This window comes from Alosa pseudoharengus, unplaced genomic scaffold (assembly GCF_046254945.1).
Source record: "Alosa pseudoharengus isolate Yale_2024_CS ecotype anadromous, Long Island Sound unplaced genomic scaffold, YU_APseudo_1.1 YU_APseudo_1.1_scf_1, whole genome shotgun sequence".
NCBI classification, from domain to species: Eukaryota; Metazoa; Chordata; class Actinopteri; order Clupeiformes; family Clupeidae; genus Alosa; species Alosa pseudoharengus.
In genome coordinates, this window is record NW_027468564.1 from 19,594,295 (window position 1) to 19,613,095 (window position 18,801).

At 44.8% G+C, this 18,801-nt stretch overlaps 1 protein-coding gene across 2 annotated transcripts in view; it reads right to left on the bottom strand.

Moving 5' to 3' along the window:
• Nucleotides 1-7,919: 7,919 nt before the first annotated feature.
• rrbp1b (ribosome binding protein 1b) overlaps nucleotides 7,920-18,801 on the bottom strand; it is a 26,738-nt gene continuing 15,856 nt past the window's right edge. Inside the window, exons 18-30 of one of the 2 annotated variants that reach the window (XM_076283523.1) lie at nucleotides 18,767-18,801; nucleotides 18,477-18,569; nucleotides 18,046-18,150; nucleotides 17,314-17,403; nucleotides 16,467-16,559; nucleotides 15,774-15,845; nucleotides 15,344-15,436; nucleotides 14,302-14,385; nucleotides 13,824-13,904; nucleotides 11,029-11,112; nucleotides 9,887-9,967; nucleotides 9,522-9,665; nucleotides 7,920-8,684 (exon numbers count right to left, since the gene is read on the bottom strand). The exon at nucleotides 18,767-18,801 is cut by the window's right edge and continues 58 nt beyond it. In XM_076283523.1, coding sequence (XP_076139638.1) covers nucleotides 8,649-8,684; nucleotides 9,522-9,665; nucleotides 9,887-9,967; nucleotides 11,029-11,112; nucleotides 13,824-13,904; nucleotides 14,302-14,385; nucleotides 15,344-15,436; nucleotides 15,774-15,845; nucleotides 16,467-16,559; nucleotides 17,314-17,403; nucleotides 18,046-18,150; nucleotides 18,477-18,569; nucleotides 18,767-18,801 — 1,091 coding nt within the window. In that variant the 3' untranslated portion in view covers nucleotides 7,920-8,648. The remainder of the gene's footprint in view (nucleotides 8,685-9,521; nucleotides 9,666-9,886; nucleotides 9,968-11,028; nucleotides 11,113-13,823; nucleotides 13,905-14,301; nucleotides 14,386-15,343; nucleotides 15,437-15,773; nucleotides 15,846-16,466; nucleotides 16,560-17,313; nucleotides 17,404-18,045; nucleotides 18,151-18,476; nucleotides 18,570-18,766) is intronic. The other variant, XM_076283532.1, reaches the window with a different exon arrangement.

The window sequence follows — 18,801 nt, forward strand, 5'->3', positions numbered from 1 at the left end:
TGTAGTATACAACAGGGAGAGGTTCATATTATTGTACATAACTGTGCCTTAGGCCTGTGTACCAGCAGGAAGGTCATACAGGCCGATGTTTAGGAACATCTGAGGAACATCAGTGATAACATGGGCCGAGGGAGACAGCATGTCTGCCTATTCGGGCTAGTATCTCCATCTGGCCAGGGCCGGGTTTTGTACAGTGGTTGGTACCTTCCACGTTGGCATGATTTACGTTGATATGATTTTAGTATAACAGGCTTTGTCTCAGGTTTGGACTTCGAGACGGATCGAGGAAGCGACTCGGGGAGCATCTTATGCCAAGACGCTCAGCAGCAGCCCGCTTCTACTAACTACCACACCTGTTAGACTCTGTGCAGTTTTACTGTTTGAGACTTAGCCTGTGCTCGGTTAGTGAGTGATGTACCATCTACAATAAATTATTTTGATCACCGATCCTGATCCAGCCGTCAAGCTTTATTGACCATCTTCAATACAGACATCAGAACTAAAACACAACGCAAAACGATCGTGAATCCAACATTTGGTTTCCGTGACCCGAACGCAAGAGGAGGGGGAAGACGAGAACATCCATTCGGCGAGGTCAGACTGAGTCTTCGGGTTCAAACAGACTTCGGGTTCAAACAGACTTCGAGGGCAGATTTTGAAACTTCACATCTGTAAGAAGAGTCTATTTTGGGCCCCAGGCTGACGTGACCAACCCCAGCTGGAAGCCTACCAAGAGGGAGGACGCTGTGTGCGTGTGCACCCGCCGCAGTGAAGAAACTCTGACCAGGTGAAAGCAAAGAGTTTTTTCTCCTCTGTGCGTGAAAAGAACCAAGAGTAAAGTTAAAAAATAGACATAATTTAGGGAGTAAATTAGAATTTTTTTGATTTAAAGCTGCACATTAATGAGAGTATTGAAGTTTGTGTCATTAAGTGTTTTGACAAGTAACATACCTATATACCTATATCAATGATTGATGAGCTCTAGATGTCATTGGATATAAGAAGTTTTCTGATAAAAAGTAAACGGTTAAAGTGTACACATATTTTGGGTAATTGGAATAGATTCGTGAACGAATTAAAAGAAGTAATCGATTAACTACGGACAAGCTTGGGGGATTAAAGCTTTTCTTTTTCTGTACTGCCATTACATGCTAAGCTGTGTGGGTTTTGTGATAAATGCTGTGCGGGTGCCGAAGAGAAAATAGAAGGAGTTACTGTTGCTACAGTCATTGTTGCTGAAGTGAACTGTGTGGTTGTTTCTCAAGGTCTTTGTTTAGTTTAATGGCCTAGGACTAAACTTAGCGTTACAGTGATACAGAGAGGAGACGAAATCACCAGAGGGGGGTGTTTTGGTTGTGCAGTAATTGAAAAGTGGGATAGGGTTTCCAACCTATGGTTTTGTTGACTTGGTCAACTGTGAATTTAACGAGAGATTGTTAAAGGTGTGAGTGAGACATTAATTGTTGTCGTTGTCCAGCCGGTTTTTGGGAGAAAGGAAATAGTCTGAGTTAAGTGGAACTGACACTGGTGAAATTTATTGTTGTGGCTTCATGCTGTGAGTAAAATAATTTACCAAGTGCCAGTTTACTGAACGAGAGAGATAAAGAGAGAGTGTTTTCTTTTCCCTGGCGGGAGCAGCGAGCGTGTGTGTGTGAGTGTGTGTGGAAAAAAAGGAGAAGGACAGAGAGAGAGAGAGGTTCTTTTTTTTCTTTGGCCAAAGCAGAATCGCAAAAGTTGGCACTAAAACATCACACACTACTGACAAATTTAAGTTAAAAGTTTAAATAAAGGATCACGTCACTGCACGAAACACATAGTACAATTTAATATTAATTGATATTAGCACAATCCAGATATGGGTCTTGGTAGGAAAACTAAGTTGCAGGCCTATGTGTCAGATTGGATGGCAGTGAAATTACAATTTGGCAAATTTGAGAAAAAATTACAAAGGACATTAGAGAAGTTGGAATTAGAGATCCGAGACAGGATTTGGAGAACAGAGACTGAAAGACGTGATTTGGAGGAGCAACTCATGGAAGCGGATGTGTTGCCAGAACAGAGTGAAATGAGGCGAAGAGGAGTGGTCTCAGAGGCCCACTCAATGGGGAGGAGCCAACTCCTCCCATACACCCCGGCACCTATTGTGGGCGGGGGTCGCAACAGGCAACCAAGCACCCGCCTCAAACCGACTCTGCCTGACTTGGACTCAACAGCGCCATATGCCATGGTGGAGACATCTAGAAGTGCAGTGGACATTGATAAAGACAGCTTCATTGGACAGAATGCTGCTGTTATGGGAACCCCACCTGATCAACAGCCAGCAGGTGACACGAAACAAATCATTCTGGCCCCATCAGCAGCCACTGCTTTCTACAATCCACAAAGACAAGGAAGAACGTCTGCAACCAACCATCATCAAACTGCTCCACTCCAGTATGGCTATCAACAGCCACTAGCCATAGCTTCAGTACCTCCTCCTCTATTGTTGTTACCAATGCCACTGGCTACAAGCCCATACCCACCTCACCCACCTGTCAACTCTTTCCCTACCCGACCACAACCACCACCCCCGCCCCCACCTGTCAACTCTTTACCTCACCCACCCCCACCCCCACCTCCCCCACCCCCACCTGCACCAGTGAATGATGGGGCATCTACATCCAATGCTGCCCAGGGAGCGACTGCTCCGGTAACAAGGCCTAAGACAATGAAAACCAGGCCAGCGATGGAGGACTGGGATGCCGGGGATGAGTCAGCTGACGAGGCACTCATATGCCCTGTGCGCACAGTAGCCACCACCGACGGCGTGTCTGTGCTTTACCAACCAGCGAGAACCGATAACACCCTCTATGCTACTGCCTTGCGTGAAGAACACATCGAAATTGAATTCTTGATTGATACTGGTGCTGAACTTACAGTCTTTTCATCCAACATTTCCGACCTATTGAAGAAACACGAAATACCTCTGTCAGGCATCATCAAGACAGCTGGTGGACCAACCGGAGAAAAATGCAGTCTGAAGCAGACAGCCCCAGTCACCATAGCCATTGGAGAAGGAGATGGAGAAGTCTTGTGGAACCTGAGAAGGCTAAAAAGAGAGGATCTCCTGGAACATCCAGCATGGGCTAGGGGAAAGAATGACTGTGGACTGTTGGAAATGGAACCCGTCAGACTGACTGGAAAACCACCTCCGTGTGTGAAACAAAGTCCCATCAAGAATGGACAGCTTGTGGCAGAATTGTTGGATGCAATGCAGCTGCCAAAAGACCTGGCAGTGATCGAAGTAAAGGCACATACAAGGCAAGACACAATTGAAGCAAGAGGCAATGCAATGGCGGATGCGGTGTCAAGAACAGCCGCAAGAAAAAGAGAGGGGGGGGATAACGAAACGACTAACGAGAATGGACACGGAAATGGAAACACGGACGGATCTAACGGTAACAGGAAAAATTTTGAAAATGACGACGAGAAATGCATGATGAGAGTGACAAAGAAGGTCAAGGAAACATCTGAAGAGGGAAAATGGGAAAGTTTGGCCAACATCAAAGACATGCAGAACAGCGCTAGCCGAGAAGAGAAGTGGACTTGGATTGAAAATGCGGCGAAGCTCCATGACGACAACCTGTGGAGGTTTGGAACACGAACAGTGGCTCCAGAAAGTCTTCTGCCATACCTGGCGACGCAAATTCATTCACTTGGACACGTGGGAGTGGAGAAGATGAGGAACAGATTCATACAGGTCTGGTGGGCCCCAAAGTTCACAGCAACGGCCAGGGACATCGTCAAGCGGTGTGCCACCTGTCGGCAAAACAACCACGACAGAAAGGTCAAGCTGCCAACATTGAAAACACCTGCTCCACCAGGGCCTTTCAGAGTTCTTCAGATAGATTACATCACTCTTCCAAAGTGCAAAGGCTATCGCGACGTTCTGATTGTTCTGTGCAAGTTCTCTAGGTGGATCGAGGCGTTCCCTGCACGATCCGGAACTGCACTACACACTGCCAAAGTCCTTGTGAAAGACATCATTCCCCGATACGGTTTGCCAGAAAAGATCTGCTCAGATCAGATTTTGTTGATAACACAGTTGGCAGTGAAGGTCCAGGGTGAGAGAAAAGTGGATACATGCGAGCCATTGCAAACTAATAGAACCGCCTGAAACATGACGCACTTGGGGAGGGTACGAATTCTATCTGAGTTTTCGCCAATCTTCTTTTAGGGGTGAGGTGTGAACTAGAGGGGGGAAGATTCACGGGAGACTTTCATTATGATAGGGAATTTATGACGTCAGGAGAAATGAAAGGTTAGGGATCCGAGGGTAGAATCTTTCCTTTGAGAATCCGAACATGCTCAGAGTGTTGTGGTAGTGGACTCTTCTTGACACAAACTCATGTTATGAAAAGTTATAGACTTAGATAAGTCTTATAATTGATTTTGATGATTAAATATGTGTGATTACTGATATATGAAATGTTTAATCTGAGGATACAATTACAATTGCCGATTTTTGAGAATGATTACAGTTAAGCTAGATCAAGAGGGGGGAGTAATCCTGTAGTCCTGGTTCTAGAGGTTGGTTTCTGGGGACACCCGTAAGGGAGCTGAACACGCAGCAACGGGTTAACCGGGGACTCACTGGGGGACCAGGGTTGGGAGGTTGCTACACCCCTATAATAGATGATTATATATACTATTGTTTTCATGACTATCCTTCAACTGATACTGCTCTTTCTTTTCACTCCACATGTGCCTATGAGGTTGCCGGGAGCCACGGACATCATCCAGGACAGAGACTTTTGCCTTTGAACTGAACTGTTGCCTGCCGGTCTCCTGCACTTCTCCCCAAAAAGACTCTGTTTCCCAAAAGGAATCCTCAACTCCATCATTCTCTAACAGCAATCAGCTCACTGAATTCTGTGTTGTGTAACTGTTGTTGTGTGTCTCCTTTATCATCTGAAAATGTCACCGAAAATGTTGTTTTGTTGTGCTGTTATCCTGTGTCACCTGGTTATTGTTACTGATACTCTGTATGACAGCCATCATGATGTGCACAAGGACAACACTTTCCTGAAGACGGCTCATGGGTTGGCCCAGGCCAAGCGTAAGCATTCGTGTTGGGTATGCGGGTTAATGCCATCTGCCTCTGAAGTGTATCCTTACATAGCCATCCCCTTTACCATCCCAGAGTATGTAGCAGCCTTTGACAGTACTACAAAGGGTTCCCCTAATGACATCTTTCCCAATCCTCCATGGGTCGGAGGGCCCCCTACTAAGCTGTTGGGTGGCCGACAAGAGTGGACGGTCGGTGGTAGGTCAGAGCATCTGCCCATATGAAGTCCAGGTTGGACAGACTGAGGTTTCCATTGAACAGTCAGGTGAAGTGGTCCTTATTCCCCTTCCCCCGATGATGCGTGTTCCAGGTGTAACACCAGGAAGCACGGTCGTCACTAATGCACTAGCCCCTGTATGTGGTTCCATGTTTGTGTGTGGACAGTATACATATTCCTATCTTCCCCCTAATTGGCAAGGCTCCTGTTATTTAGCTTATGTTGTTCCAGCTGTGAGGATTGTGGAGAGGGAACATTTGGTGGGTGAGTCAACATCTATACACCCTAGGACTAGGCGTGACGCTTTTGGGGGTCACAGTATTGTCGCAACCCCGACACAGAGATTCTTTGCCGCTTTACTTCCAACTTATGGCCTAACTGTGGCGCTTGATGAGATTAGAGATCTGGTACACATTGTTGATGTAGTAGCTAATGACACTGCACGTGCTCTTTCAGACATTAACCGGGAACTGTATGCAGTAAGACAGGTTGCCCTTCAGAATAGGCTCTGCCTGGACGTGGTTTTGGCCAGTAAGGGAGGTGCTTGTGCTCTGATTGGACAGGAATGCTGTACTTATGTGCCTGACTCGACCGTTAATGTCTCCAATTACATCAAAGATATTTACGCCAACGTGCAGCAGCTTAAGCGGGATAATGGTAGCTGGTCCCTGGGAGGTTGGTTGAGTAGCTGGGGTGGGTCCCTGTTTGCTCAGATTGTCCAGTTAATTTTGCCCCTGCTCATTCCCATCTTTGTCATCTACTTAGCTATCCAAGTGGTGTTGTGTATCATCAAGCGTGCCACCACTACCACTCCAAGATTGGCCCCTGTTAGAGTACCTCCTGCCCAGCCTCGGGATGAACCGGGGATGTGGGTTTGATTCCTTTCCTTTTTAATTTCTTTTTATGTGTGAGACAATCCTCCGGAACAAAATCAGTTATTATGTTTTCTTTTAAGACACCGGCACTTTTTCCTTTTTCAAAGTGCTAGAGAAGTAATCTTGTCTTGGTTTGTCCTCTGTTCTTTAGACCACATCAGACTCCTTTTATTTGTTTTGTATGATCTATAAAAATCTGTGTTTTTTAATTGATCAAGAGGGGGGACTGTAGAAATCTGGGGTATTTCTGTATGTATTCTGATGTGTTCATCTGTGTTACTTTTGTGTTACTGTGTGTAGTATACAACAGGGAGAGGTTCATATTATTGTACATAACTGTGCCTTAGGCCTGTGTACCAGCAGGAAGGTCATACAGGCCGATGTTTAGGAACATCTGAGGAACATCAGTGATAACATGGGCCGAGGGAGACAGCATGTCTGCCTATTCGGGCTAGTATCTCCATCTGGCCAGGGCCGGGTTTTGTACAGTGGTTGGTACCTTCCACGTTGGCATGATTTACGTTGATATGATTTTAGTATAACAGGCTTTGTCTCAGGTTTGGACTTCGAGACGGATCGAGGAAGCGACTCGGGGAGCATCTTATGCCAAGACGCTCAGCAGCAGCCCGCTTCTACTAACTACCACACCTGTTAGACTCTGTGCAGTTTTACTGTTTGAGACTTAGCCTGTGCTCGGTTAGTGAGTGATGTACCATCTACAATAAATTATTTTGATCACCGATCCTGATCCAGCCGTCAAGCTTTATTGACCATCTTCAATACAGACATCAGAACTAAAACACAACGCAAAACGATCGTGAATCCAACACGATCTTTGCTTTTCAGTTTGGGTCAAAGGTGACGAATGAAGTCGTCCAATCAGATTCACAATACAATACTTTCTTAAAGCAGCCGTACACAGTAAATAATGACACAATAACACTAGTCGGAGTGTATTCAACACTAACAGAAAATTGACACAATGGATGTATCAGTTGTTACAGAACCCCCTTGGCCATTCTCATGTGTTAATATCATTTAACAAATATTTTATGTATATAAATTATTCTTTTAATGTTTTTTTCCATAGATTTAGCCCTTTGACAAGCATAGCAGTCTCAAGCAAACTATAACTGGAATAACTGGGCATCAATCAGAGTGCATTTTTGCAGGTCATTTTGGTGCTATACTCAATGGCCTACAGGACCATCATCAGATATCCTCAGATTATTCTACACTAGTCACTGAGAGATAAACAGGTCAGATTACTTACAGGTCCATCATCAGACATCCTCAGATTAATCTACTCACTGAGATGAATGTGTCAGATTACCTGTGGTCCAGTTCTTCAGACTCAAAATAGACCACTTAAGTCAAGATCAACAATGTGGGCACACACTATACTAACACATCATGTGTTGTAATTGTGTCACAAGTGTCTGATATTAAATTGGTATTCATTAATTTTATCAGTCATTTCAGTCATTTAAAACCAAACAAAATGAGAACAGCCGAGGCAGCCAGTATGTAATGTGGTTGTCCACCCTGTTATCCAACAGCTTCTCTGAATCAAAAACAAGGCCTGTGTGTGCGATTTACCTTGGTCACAATTGTAATTAAATGAAGTCATGCAAATCTAGCATCACTCAACTTCTCAATCACAAGCAAATTAAAACAAAAATGACAAAAGATGGTGCCGAGACAGAGCTACGGTCTACATTGTTTTATTGTTTCATTACAAATGATCACATTATGAGGGTGTCCCGTCCCCACAGCAACAGGTGTAGGGGCCAAACATTGCATGTCGTCTCCGTACCACAATGGAGAAATGTCACCAGGCCTATCCCCTGCTCCCTCCCCCTCCCTCTCCCTCTCCTCCATTCCTGGGTTGGGGTGGCGAGTTTGAGGTCCTCCACTCCCATTTGAAAAAACAATAAAGTTAAAAGAAAAGTGATTGCACCATCTTGTTTTTTTTAATTATTATTATTATTATTATTATTAATCCGCCACGAGTTGTGCAGTGACGCAGCCACATGGAGGATTTCCCTTTGATCCATTAACACTGACAGAATGGTGCATTCTGGGAATGTGAGTCCACAGAGACACCCGCAGCCCGCCTCGTCTCGGCTGAAGTGTCCCACATTTAAATCTTTGATCTGCGATTTTTTTTTATTTTTAAAAAGATACATAACTAGATCCACTCATTCATTCCCACACCTTCCTTCTCTCTCCCTCTCTTTTTCTCTCTCCTTCTTTTTATTCCCTTCACTTCATCCCTCTTTCCATTCTGAAAGGTCCATTCTGCCCAACAGTTACTACAGCACTGTGAGACTACAAAGATATAAATGAATATGTCGAGTAAATTAAGGCATCTTGGAAAAGTCGTTCATCTTCGTCTTCCTCTTTTTCTCTCTCGCAGTCTCTCTCTCTGATGGTCGTCCAGTCTGGCTCAGACAGATGTTCCCTCCTTTGGCTCTTCAGTGTCCTATGAACAGAACGGAAAAAGTATGGTTATTTGATAGATTATATTTTATTTTCAGAAATATAAACCAAACGTTCAATATGAATGAGGGATACATCCAGATGTAAAATACTCCAAACCAGCACATGGAAGAACAATGGTTGTTTTGTTTTGTTGTTGGTTTTATTTCCACCCCCCCCCCAACTCACTTTTTTAGAGTTCACAAAACAAAAACAATAACCTCACACAAATACAAAACAGCCGTAGATGTGCCTACACATATACACACTTATTTGTACATTGCAACTCTCAAACACACATAAATGGACGGACACACACACACACACACACACACACTCACACACTCACACACTCACACACTCACACACAGCACCCTGTCTCTGCCCTCCCCAGGGCCCCGTTTCTGTTAGCTGCGGTGTAACAGACCAGGACTCTGTGTGTGTGTGTGTGTGTGTGTGTGTGTGTGTGTGTGTGTGTGTGTGTGTGTTTCAGAACTGTTCATCAGCCTCAGGGTACTGGCTCCGGAACAAGAGGCTCACTGTGCACTGCCAAAAATATCAGCTACGAGGGGCAGAGAAAACATTTCACGTTTGTGTACAGGGGAGGGGGAGGCATAGGGATAGGGAGAGAGATACTATCACTATGTTTAACGTGTGAACGAGAACGCATGTATGACTGTCCGGAAGCTACCAACTCTCTTTAGCAGATTATTCATTTGTTGTGCTAGTGTGTATGTGCTTTCAGTAAGTGTAAGTGTGTGTGTGCCTGTGTGTGTACGTGCATGTGTGTCTGTGAGTGCGTGCATGCGTCCTTGTGAGTGTGTGTGTGTGTGTGTGTCACCTTGCCCTGTGTTTGTTCCTGGAGGTGCTTGATGGTCTCCCGCTCCTTAGCCAGCTGGTCCTGGGTGGCCTTGAGGAGTAGCTGCAGCTTGGTGGCGGCCTGACCCAGGTCTCTCGTCAGCTTCTTCTCCTTTTCCAGACGCTCCTGGGACAAACACAAATAAAAACAGAAAATTATTAACACTACACGAATGAGTAAACAAACAAAAAAAAAAACTCAATATGCTTCGAGATTTGAAGTTGTGCTGTGGTCTCAGCTTTGGAAGATGTCAATTGTGTTTTGTGGCAAAAAAAAAAGTTTTATGTACATACAAATGTACATGCAAATGTGCCCCACACATCCCACACACGCACCCAAACACGCACCTTCAGCTCGACAGTGGGTCCCTCGCCCTCTGCTCTCAGAGTCTCCAGCTGGGCCTGAAGGTCCGATACACACTTCTGAGCCTGGCAGGGGAGCACAAGGCGGACACACATGAGCACTCGTGTGTGTGTGTGTGTGTCTACAGTATCTAACCATCAAACAGGCCAACTATCACATCATGTCGTCTTACGGTCATGTGTAAATCACTCATCTTTACACTATCACACTACAGTAATTTATTAGCCGCGTGTTTTATGCAAGTTAAAAAAAAACTCATAGCCAGGACCGTGTTTTATGCAAGTTAAAAAAAAAAAACTCAAATAAATGTTGCCAAATTAATGTATAAACTGCGGCTAATAGTTGGGAAATTGTAGTACAATTGGACACGGCTATAACCATAACATGTTCGTAAAGTCTAGTAGGACATGGCCATTGCAATCTCCTACCTCTGATCTCCTATATTCATAACACACGCTGTGTGATTTGTCTGTTTGCTCAAAGCTCTGTTAGCTAACTGTTAGATGCTGTGTAGGCCTATTTAGTGCTTGTGTAGCTCTTTGATGCAGTTTAGTTTATCTTTATTCTGCTGTATGATGTTGTTCAGTTTGTCTGCTTATAGTGGCTGCCTTTTCTTAGCTCTGCCAGCTGCTCTTGAATGTTGTGTGGTCGCTGTTGTGTTTATGTCTGTAGTGGCTACCTGCTAGTTGCCGTTTGATGCTGTTTGTGGTCGCTGTGGTGTTGGGGCTATACTTGTTTATAGCTATCTGCCATTTAACGCTGCTTGTGATGTAGCTTTCTGCTAGTTGCCATTTAATGCTGCCTGTTGTGGCGACCTACTCTTAGCTCAGTGCTAACTGCTGTTTGATGCTGTGTGTGTTGGCTACTTACTCATAACTCTCCGCTAGCTGTTTGAGGTCATTTAGTTTGTCTGCCTTATAGTGGCTACCTGTTCATAGCTCTGCCAGCTGCTCTTGGATGTTGTGTAGGTTTGTGTATATAGTGGCTACCTGCAGTTTGAAGCTGCATGTGGCCTAGTGGCTAACTGCGCATAGCTCTGTGCCAGCTGCTGTTTGATGTTCCGTGTGGTGGCTAACTGCTCATAGCTCTGTGCTAGCTGCTGTTTGATGCTGCGTGTGGTGGCTACCTGATCATAGCTCTCTGCTAGCTGCTGTTTCATGGATTCCTCTGTCAATAATTTCTCAGCCGTCTCCTCCAGCTGGCTCTGCACCTGCAAAGAGTCGGAACGCACAGAGGTTATGCAAAGGTCAAACACAATGTGTTGTCATGGACACAACAGCCGTGAGAGGAGCAGGAGAATGTGTCTGTGTGTGAGAGTTTTGGGGTGAGGTGGGGACATGCTTGCATCACTCCTTAGACAAGGGTGCAGTGCTGTGACACCAAACAAACAAACACAAACAAGCTTTGAGGTTAGAGTTGGAGAACTTTCCAGAAGGCAGCAGCTCAGCTCGAAAACCAGGAAGCTGAAAAAAGCTCACCGTGAAAATAACACACAAAAAAAAACAATAAAACCCCTGTGTTTCAAAGGCCAAAATCATCCAGATAACATAACAGTTGTTTTGTTCAGCAGCCATCTTGAAGCACAGTTGCTCTCGGCCATATTCAATGAGAATTTGTTTAAATCTTTTTTTTTTTTTTTTAAGTTTTCTCTCCCCAAATGTTTTGAACGCACCAGTGAGGCTCAGTAAGCAGCTGCTATAGCACAAACACCAGGGGCCCGTATCTCACAACCACACACAGAAGCTGGGAGAATGTTCCGGAAAAACAGCACCCCTATTGATTTCCTTCGTAGAACTGCATCAAGTTTTGGTGCTATGACCATGGTGGGACAGAGGCATGTGAAATGATGGCATATTGACAATAGTAATTTAACCCTTCAGCAGGGGAGTTGTGAACATTCTAACAAAATATTCCGTTCCAATTTAAGCTTCTAGAATTTAAATATTTAAAATATTTTTTTTAGAATGTTAATTTTCCAACATTCTCGTTGTTACACCGCTGTAAAATTATCTATTTACAGCATCTCTGCTACAGTATCATGTAACAATATTCACTGCATGACAACACATTTGGAAATGGAACATAGAAACATAGATGTGAACATAGAAAGGAAGTTCTAGTTCAACTCAGCTCGGGTCACATAAGTCTATTGTCACAAAATTACAATTTACTCACAAGTGAATGTTCAGTTAGAGGTATATCGATGTAGCAATGACTTATCAAATGGAACTCTTAACCAAAACATACTCCAATGGGAACCGTATCAACTGAGTTACACACCATTATAGCATTTTTTTTTTTTTTAAAGAAATTGACGCATTGTATTCAATCAGTCAGTCCGATGGTACCAGCTGTGTGGACCAATGAAAAGCTTGTGTCTAGTGGAGATCTACAAATCCATGAGGCTTAAGAGATACAGGCCTAGGACAGACAGCAAATCCATGAGGTTTTAGAGATACAGGCCCAGGACAGACAGCAACACAGGAAGCGACAGGGTTGGAAAAGCATCTCCTGCAAGTTCTTTTGGATTTTACGAGTTGTTTCCAAACACAGCAAAGGAAACTAGCAATTAGCACGCGCACACACACACACACACACACAAAGCAGAGGTTAGTGTCAACCAAAAGCAAGCACCTACATGGGAACTATCAGAGAGAAGGCGATAGATTGAGGGAGGGATGCATGGGAGGGAGGGATAGGGTGTGCGAGAATAAAAAATATCATAACATGTTGTATGAAGATAGGGGGTAGGGTGACTTGAGGATGAGGAGACTTGAGGGCTATTTCAAGTATGTGTCTACAAGTTGTTAACTTTGTGCTAACAATAACCCCCCGTTAATGCAGACACTACGTGTGTCAGTGGTTTTCAAAGTGGGGGCCGGGGCCGTGTGGGGGTGCCAGGGGAGCCTCAGCAAATTGGAAGGAAAAATAAAAGCAACAAATAAATACATTTGAAATATTTTAAATATACCTATTACTATGAGGGTTGTTATACAATGTCATTATAATAATTTGGTGCATATCTGAACATTATAATGACTGGGAATAATAGTAGAGTGACAGCTCTCATATAGCAGAAAGCTCCAAATACAATTTTTACACACTGTATTCTCCATTGCGAAGTGCTTGTGGCTAAAATAATTATTAGGATTAGCTTAATGTATTTTTACATTTGCCGTAGTATTGTCAATGGGTTTAATAACACATTAAGGGGGTCCTTGGCCAGAACCTAGTGGTATTTGGGGGGCCTTGTCATGGACAAGTTTGGGAACCCCTGTGTCAGACCATGAGTGTTTTTTTATATGTCTCACTGTTGTGATGCAGTACTGCCTATCCTGAGGGAAAGTGTGTGATTTAGTTACTGGGTAAGCTAACTTGGGGCCCTATGGCTTTTGTTTTGGAAGAATGAAGCCATAGGACTAGGGCACCTCATTAGGAAGTTTTACGTTTTAAGTTTTTGCATTAACGGGGGTTAGCTGAAGTAGAGTGAGAGTGATGCTAAGATTGCCATCTAATCGATTCTCCACTCATCCTCCTCTCTGCACAAATCACAGCTCAGCAGGGAGATGTGACATTGTGACATCTCCTGTGCTGAGGGTGAAAGAACAATGTAACAACCAGTATCTCTTTCCAGATTAGCATGTATTTTGTTGTTTTGTTGGATTTTGCTTCATTGAATTTTATGTATTTTTTGTATAAGCAACATACGCTAGAAACACAGGATTATTTTGAATATATCTGCTCAATCATTCTACACAAATCTGGAGGCTGAATTTGGTCTCTGGGCGAGAGAGGAGGCTGAGCCGGGTCGATTTGAAGACAGATGTTATACGATGTTAAATAGTAGAAGAAGTGGAAAACAGTGTCTGATAGTTCCCAGAAGGCTTTGCAGGGTGCGTTCCTTCGGCCTGGCACCCTGACCTGTGTGACCTCTGACCCCGGCGAGTGGGAGTAGTCCTCATTCCGCACGAGCTCAGTCGACTCCCTCAGCTGCTGCCTCACCTGAAACAGCAAGCTGTCAATCACAACAAACTCTACCCACAAAAAGAAAATAAAAAAGGGAATTTCATCTCCTTGACCCCTGACAGGAGGAACTGGGCAGACATTGTGTTTTCATGCATGGTTGTTATGGTTACGGATGATTTGTATTTACAGTCATAGAATATTATCCCGCACAGTATTAAATCGCAAATCAATTCCACATGATTACGATGAAAGCAAAAGTGATTTTACTTGACACGAGTAAATGAGTACAAGTGACACCCATGAATTATGAAGTCTCTGATCTGGACCCGGAGACAATAAAACAGATGTTGGCCCAGAGTCTCAGAGACCGCTGCTGTGGCCCAGATGTGTTGGGTTAAGGGTGGCTGGGTGGGTGTGTGGGTCGGGTCGTTACCGTGGCGAGTTTAGACGTCTGTTTCTGGGCTTCTGCCTGGGCAGCCTCCAGCTGAGCCTGGGACTCCGACAGAGACGCCTTCAGCTGGACAAGCCGAGAGAGAGAGAGAGAGAGAGAGAGAGAGAGAGAGAGAGAGAGAGAGAAAGAAATAAAGAAAGAGGGAGGGAGAGAAAGAGATGGGGGGAGAGAGAAAGAGATAGAGAGATTAAAAACAACTTTATTTTGGGTCAACTACACTCAGATACAGTATGGACTCTAAACACAGGCAGCAGACGGCAGGGCAGGTCTCATCACACAGCTACTCTCTGATGCAGTGCAAGATATAGAGATGGCCATAGGCCAGCTACAAAACACTAGTGATACAAGATATAGAGATGGCCATAGGCCAGTTACAAAACACTATACAAGATATAGAGATGGCCATAGACCAGTTACAAAACACTATACAAGATATAGAGATGGCCATAGGCCAGTTACAAAACACCCATAGTCACACAAGGGGTCTGTTAAATAAAACATGGCCAACATAGATCATGACAGAAGTAGTCCATTATATAAAGACCTTCAGTTTTCTTTAACAGACCCAAAATGCTGGTTATACAAGATATGAAATCTGTTCCAGAACCACCACCCAACATTTCTTCTAAAGGTACTAAGAGATGTTAGGTAACGCCACTTCTGTTGACGTTCAAACAAAAGAGAGCTAGCTCGCCCCTCCCTCCCGCTCCTGTGCAATTGAAACTCTCCTAAACACGCATCTCGTTGGTGATTGGCTGGAACATTTAGTTATGTTATGACTAAGTTGTTTTTGCTGCCATTTTTGGAGCCTGGACTATCCACAGAGACTGTTTTTTTACAGTGTATTCAGGACACAGGCAGCTATAGCGGATGGTGAGGAGATGTCATGTATGTGACAAATAAAAAAAATGTTTTAGCTTAGAAACCGCGTAACATCGCTGAGAGCACCTCTAACTGATCTGGGACTGAGCTTGGCCAGTTATAGGTGTCCCTGTAGCTGGAGAGTGCAGTTGAGCGTGCTCACCTGTGCGATCTCCTCTGCATAGGTCTGGCTGAAGGTCAACGACTCCAGCTGTTTCTCCAGCTGGGCTTCTAGCAGCATCACCTGCTCCTTCAGCTGGGGAGGAAACGCCATAAACAACATTCAAACAGAGGGATGAGTAATTGCCCATTTAAAGTTACGCACATTATGCTGCCTCATATCAGCTTAAACCCTGAGGGTCTGGTTATCCCACCTCTAGTGTGAGTGTGTGTGTGTGTGTGTGTGTGTGTGTGTGTGTGTGTGTGTGTGTACCTGTTCTGTGTGTGTGTGCGTGCATGTGTGTGTGTGTACCTGTTCTGTGTGTGTGTGCGTGCATGTGTGTGTGTGTACCTGTTCTGTGTGTGTGTGCGTGCATGTGTGTGTGTGTACCTGTTCTGTGTGTGTGTGCGTGCGTGCATGTGTGTGTGTGTACCTGTTCTGTGTCCGGACTGTCTGTCCTCATGGCCTCTGCAGCCTCCTCCAGCGCCTTCACCTGATCCAGGGCCTGTAGCAGAAGAACAGCAGGAGACACTGTTACTAGAGATAATCACCACGACGTTACTACAGATAATCACCACAACGTTACTACAGATAATCACCACGTTACTAAAGATAATCACCATGTTACTACAGATAATCACCACGTTACAGATAATCACCACGTTACTACAGATAATCACTACGACGTTACTACAGATAAATCACCATGTCACTACAGATAATCACTACGATGTTACTACAGATAAATCACCATGTTACTACAGATAATCACCACGACGTTACTACAGATAATCACCACGACGTTACTACAGATAATCACCACGACGTTACTACAGATAATCACCACGACGTTACTACAGATAATCACCACGACGTTACTCCAGATAATCACCACGTTACTAATCACCACAACGTTACTAGCCATACAGGATAGAAGTGAAGGTTATCGGTTCACTAGGTGACACTGAGGAGGATACTGGGTGCCAGTATGTGCATATATAGTAAGTATAGTATATAGTAGGTATAAACAAGGATGAGCTGTAGGTTTATGTGTGTGTGTGTGTGTGTGTGTGTGTGTGTGTGTAGTGAAGGGTGTGTGTAGTGAGGGGTGAACAGGGTGACTTACCACCTGTCTCTGTGCCTCGGCCTCCCCGATCTTGGCCTTCCAGACCAGCTCCTCCTCCTCCACGCTCCTCTGCAGCTGCTTCAGCATGCCCTCCTGCACACACAGGGGTCAAGAGGTCAGAAAGGTCACGGCCAACAGACCGACACACAGACAGACACAGACAGACAGTGACATACAGGTAGAGAGACAGACACAGAGACAGACACAGAGACAGACACAGAGACAGACACAGAGACAGACACAGAGACAGAGACAAACAGTCAGACAGAGACCGACAGAGAGAGACAGACAGAGAGAGACAGACAGGTTGACACAGACAGACAGACAGACAGCTGATGTGAAGTACAGGCACTACTGGCCCACTAGATGGCGCTCTGGAGCGCTCCCTGACTCGTGTTCCTCATGTTCCTGTGAGTGTGTGGAGTGTTAAGGCGCTGGAATGTTCAATCTATCTGCCGCTCTCACATTCTGATGACTCTTTAGAAAATGGATCCTGTGAGACGAGGAGCGTCAGGGGGGGGCGATACTCCTTTAGCTGAACCTTCATGAATTTAAACGCACTTTGTGGAGGTGAGGGGAATTCAGAGGAGTGACACAGAGCGGAGCAGTGAAGGGGTTGGAGTTGAACCAATAAAATGTGGGTCCAGCGGTTGTGGAGACTTTCCAAGAGGCACAAGCGTCCCTCAGACAATGAACATTCAGTTCCGTATTTGTCTAAATAGTTTAAATTGTCTAATAGTTGATCTGGACAGGTGAGTGAACTCTGTGTGTGTGTGTGTGTGTGTGTGTGTGTGTGTGTGTGTGTGTGTATGTGTGTGTATGTGTGTGTGTGTGTGTGTGTCCTCACCGTCTCCCCCAGCACAGTGCGGTACTGGTCACACTCAGCCTTGAGTATCTTCTGGGACTCCTCGGCCTCCTGCAGCTTGGACAGCAGCTCCTGAGGGACCACAGGGGAGAGGATACCGGGCAGTCAGGACACCCATCACAACACAGAACACAGCAGGGCCTCAATGTGTTAGTATGTCCAGTTATTTTATTAACTAAAAAGGTGCAAGCCCCGCAAACGCCCCACAAGCTCCAACAGTCTGTGTTTGTTGGGTAGAATGTTTGAGTCTGACTCGTTCTAAACTCTTTAACTGTCTGGGCAATGTGGAGCTGGCAGTTGATTTTTCTGGGTAATTTTAAGACGACTGCAACCAACAACTGTCAAGTTTAGCATGTTTGGGTGTTTTGGTGTTTGCCTGGGCAGTGTGCAAGCAACTTAAAACCCTGAGCAAGCAACAATGAAGAAATAAGTTTGATCGCTTTCTCTATTGGAATGTCCTAAACAGGCGGGTGGTGAGCGGCCAGTCTTGTCAGACATGCCACACGCCATTTCTACTTCCAGTTGGTGGCGGGCAAGCTTGGGTGGGGGCCGACTGCTCATTCAGCTAGTCAAAATGTTGTTTACACGATGTAACTTAAGTGTAACATATATTTAACTCATGCAGTGTGGACAGAGTGTCCGACGCAACGTGATAGCTGGACACTGGACGATAACTTGCTGCAGGAGAGGAGAGGAGAGATGAGACTTTCTCACCGGCAGGTCCGTTGATCCGGAGCCCTCCTGCTGGGCGACCTGGCTGGGCTGGCTTTCTCTGAGCACCTCCTGGGCTTTGGCTGTGAACGCCTCCAACCAGTTAGTCTGGAAGGACAAAGACAACGGCAACAAACAAAAATAAGTTGTGGTATCCTCTTCCATGTAATGACCCCCCTGCCCTCATGAAAAAAATACTATAGGGCAACAAAAACTAAAAAAGAACTAAAACTTTGGGAGTAAAAAAAAAAGGAAAAAGTTGAATTGTATACTTTCAAAAATGTTTATTTTAACAGTTAGTCTTCTCGGGCACGTCCACTTATAGTTATATTCATTGACCCAATGACTGAAAGGGCTGTTGATAGCAGATATTGCCATGGCTGTGATTCAGCTCTAGGTCTGAAATAAACAAAAAAAATTAGTATGTTGTTTACCTGTTCTGTTTCTATGACAACCTGTGGGAATAGTGTCTGTAGGGCATTCTTGGCTTCTGTCTGGAAAGAGCTCAGCTGTTTCTCAGCCTCGGCCTGTGAGGATCACACAAACACACACACACCTCAAATTAGATCCCATCACACAGTACTGACTGATATGCTTTCCTGAAAGGGACATGCAATTGAACAATTAATAGATGGCAGAGGCAATGGCTACTGTACATAAGTTCATATTGTGCTATTTGTGTGTGTGTGTGTGTGTGTGTGTGTGTGTGTGTGTGTGTGTGTACCAGTGCATCTTTGGCTTGGGTTAGTCTCTCCTCGC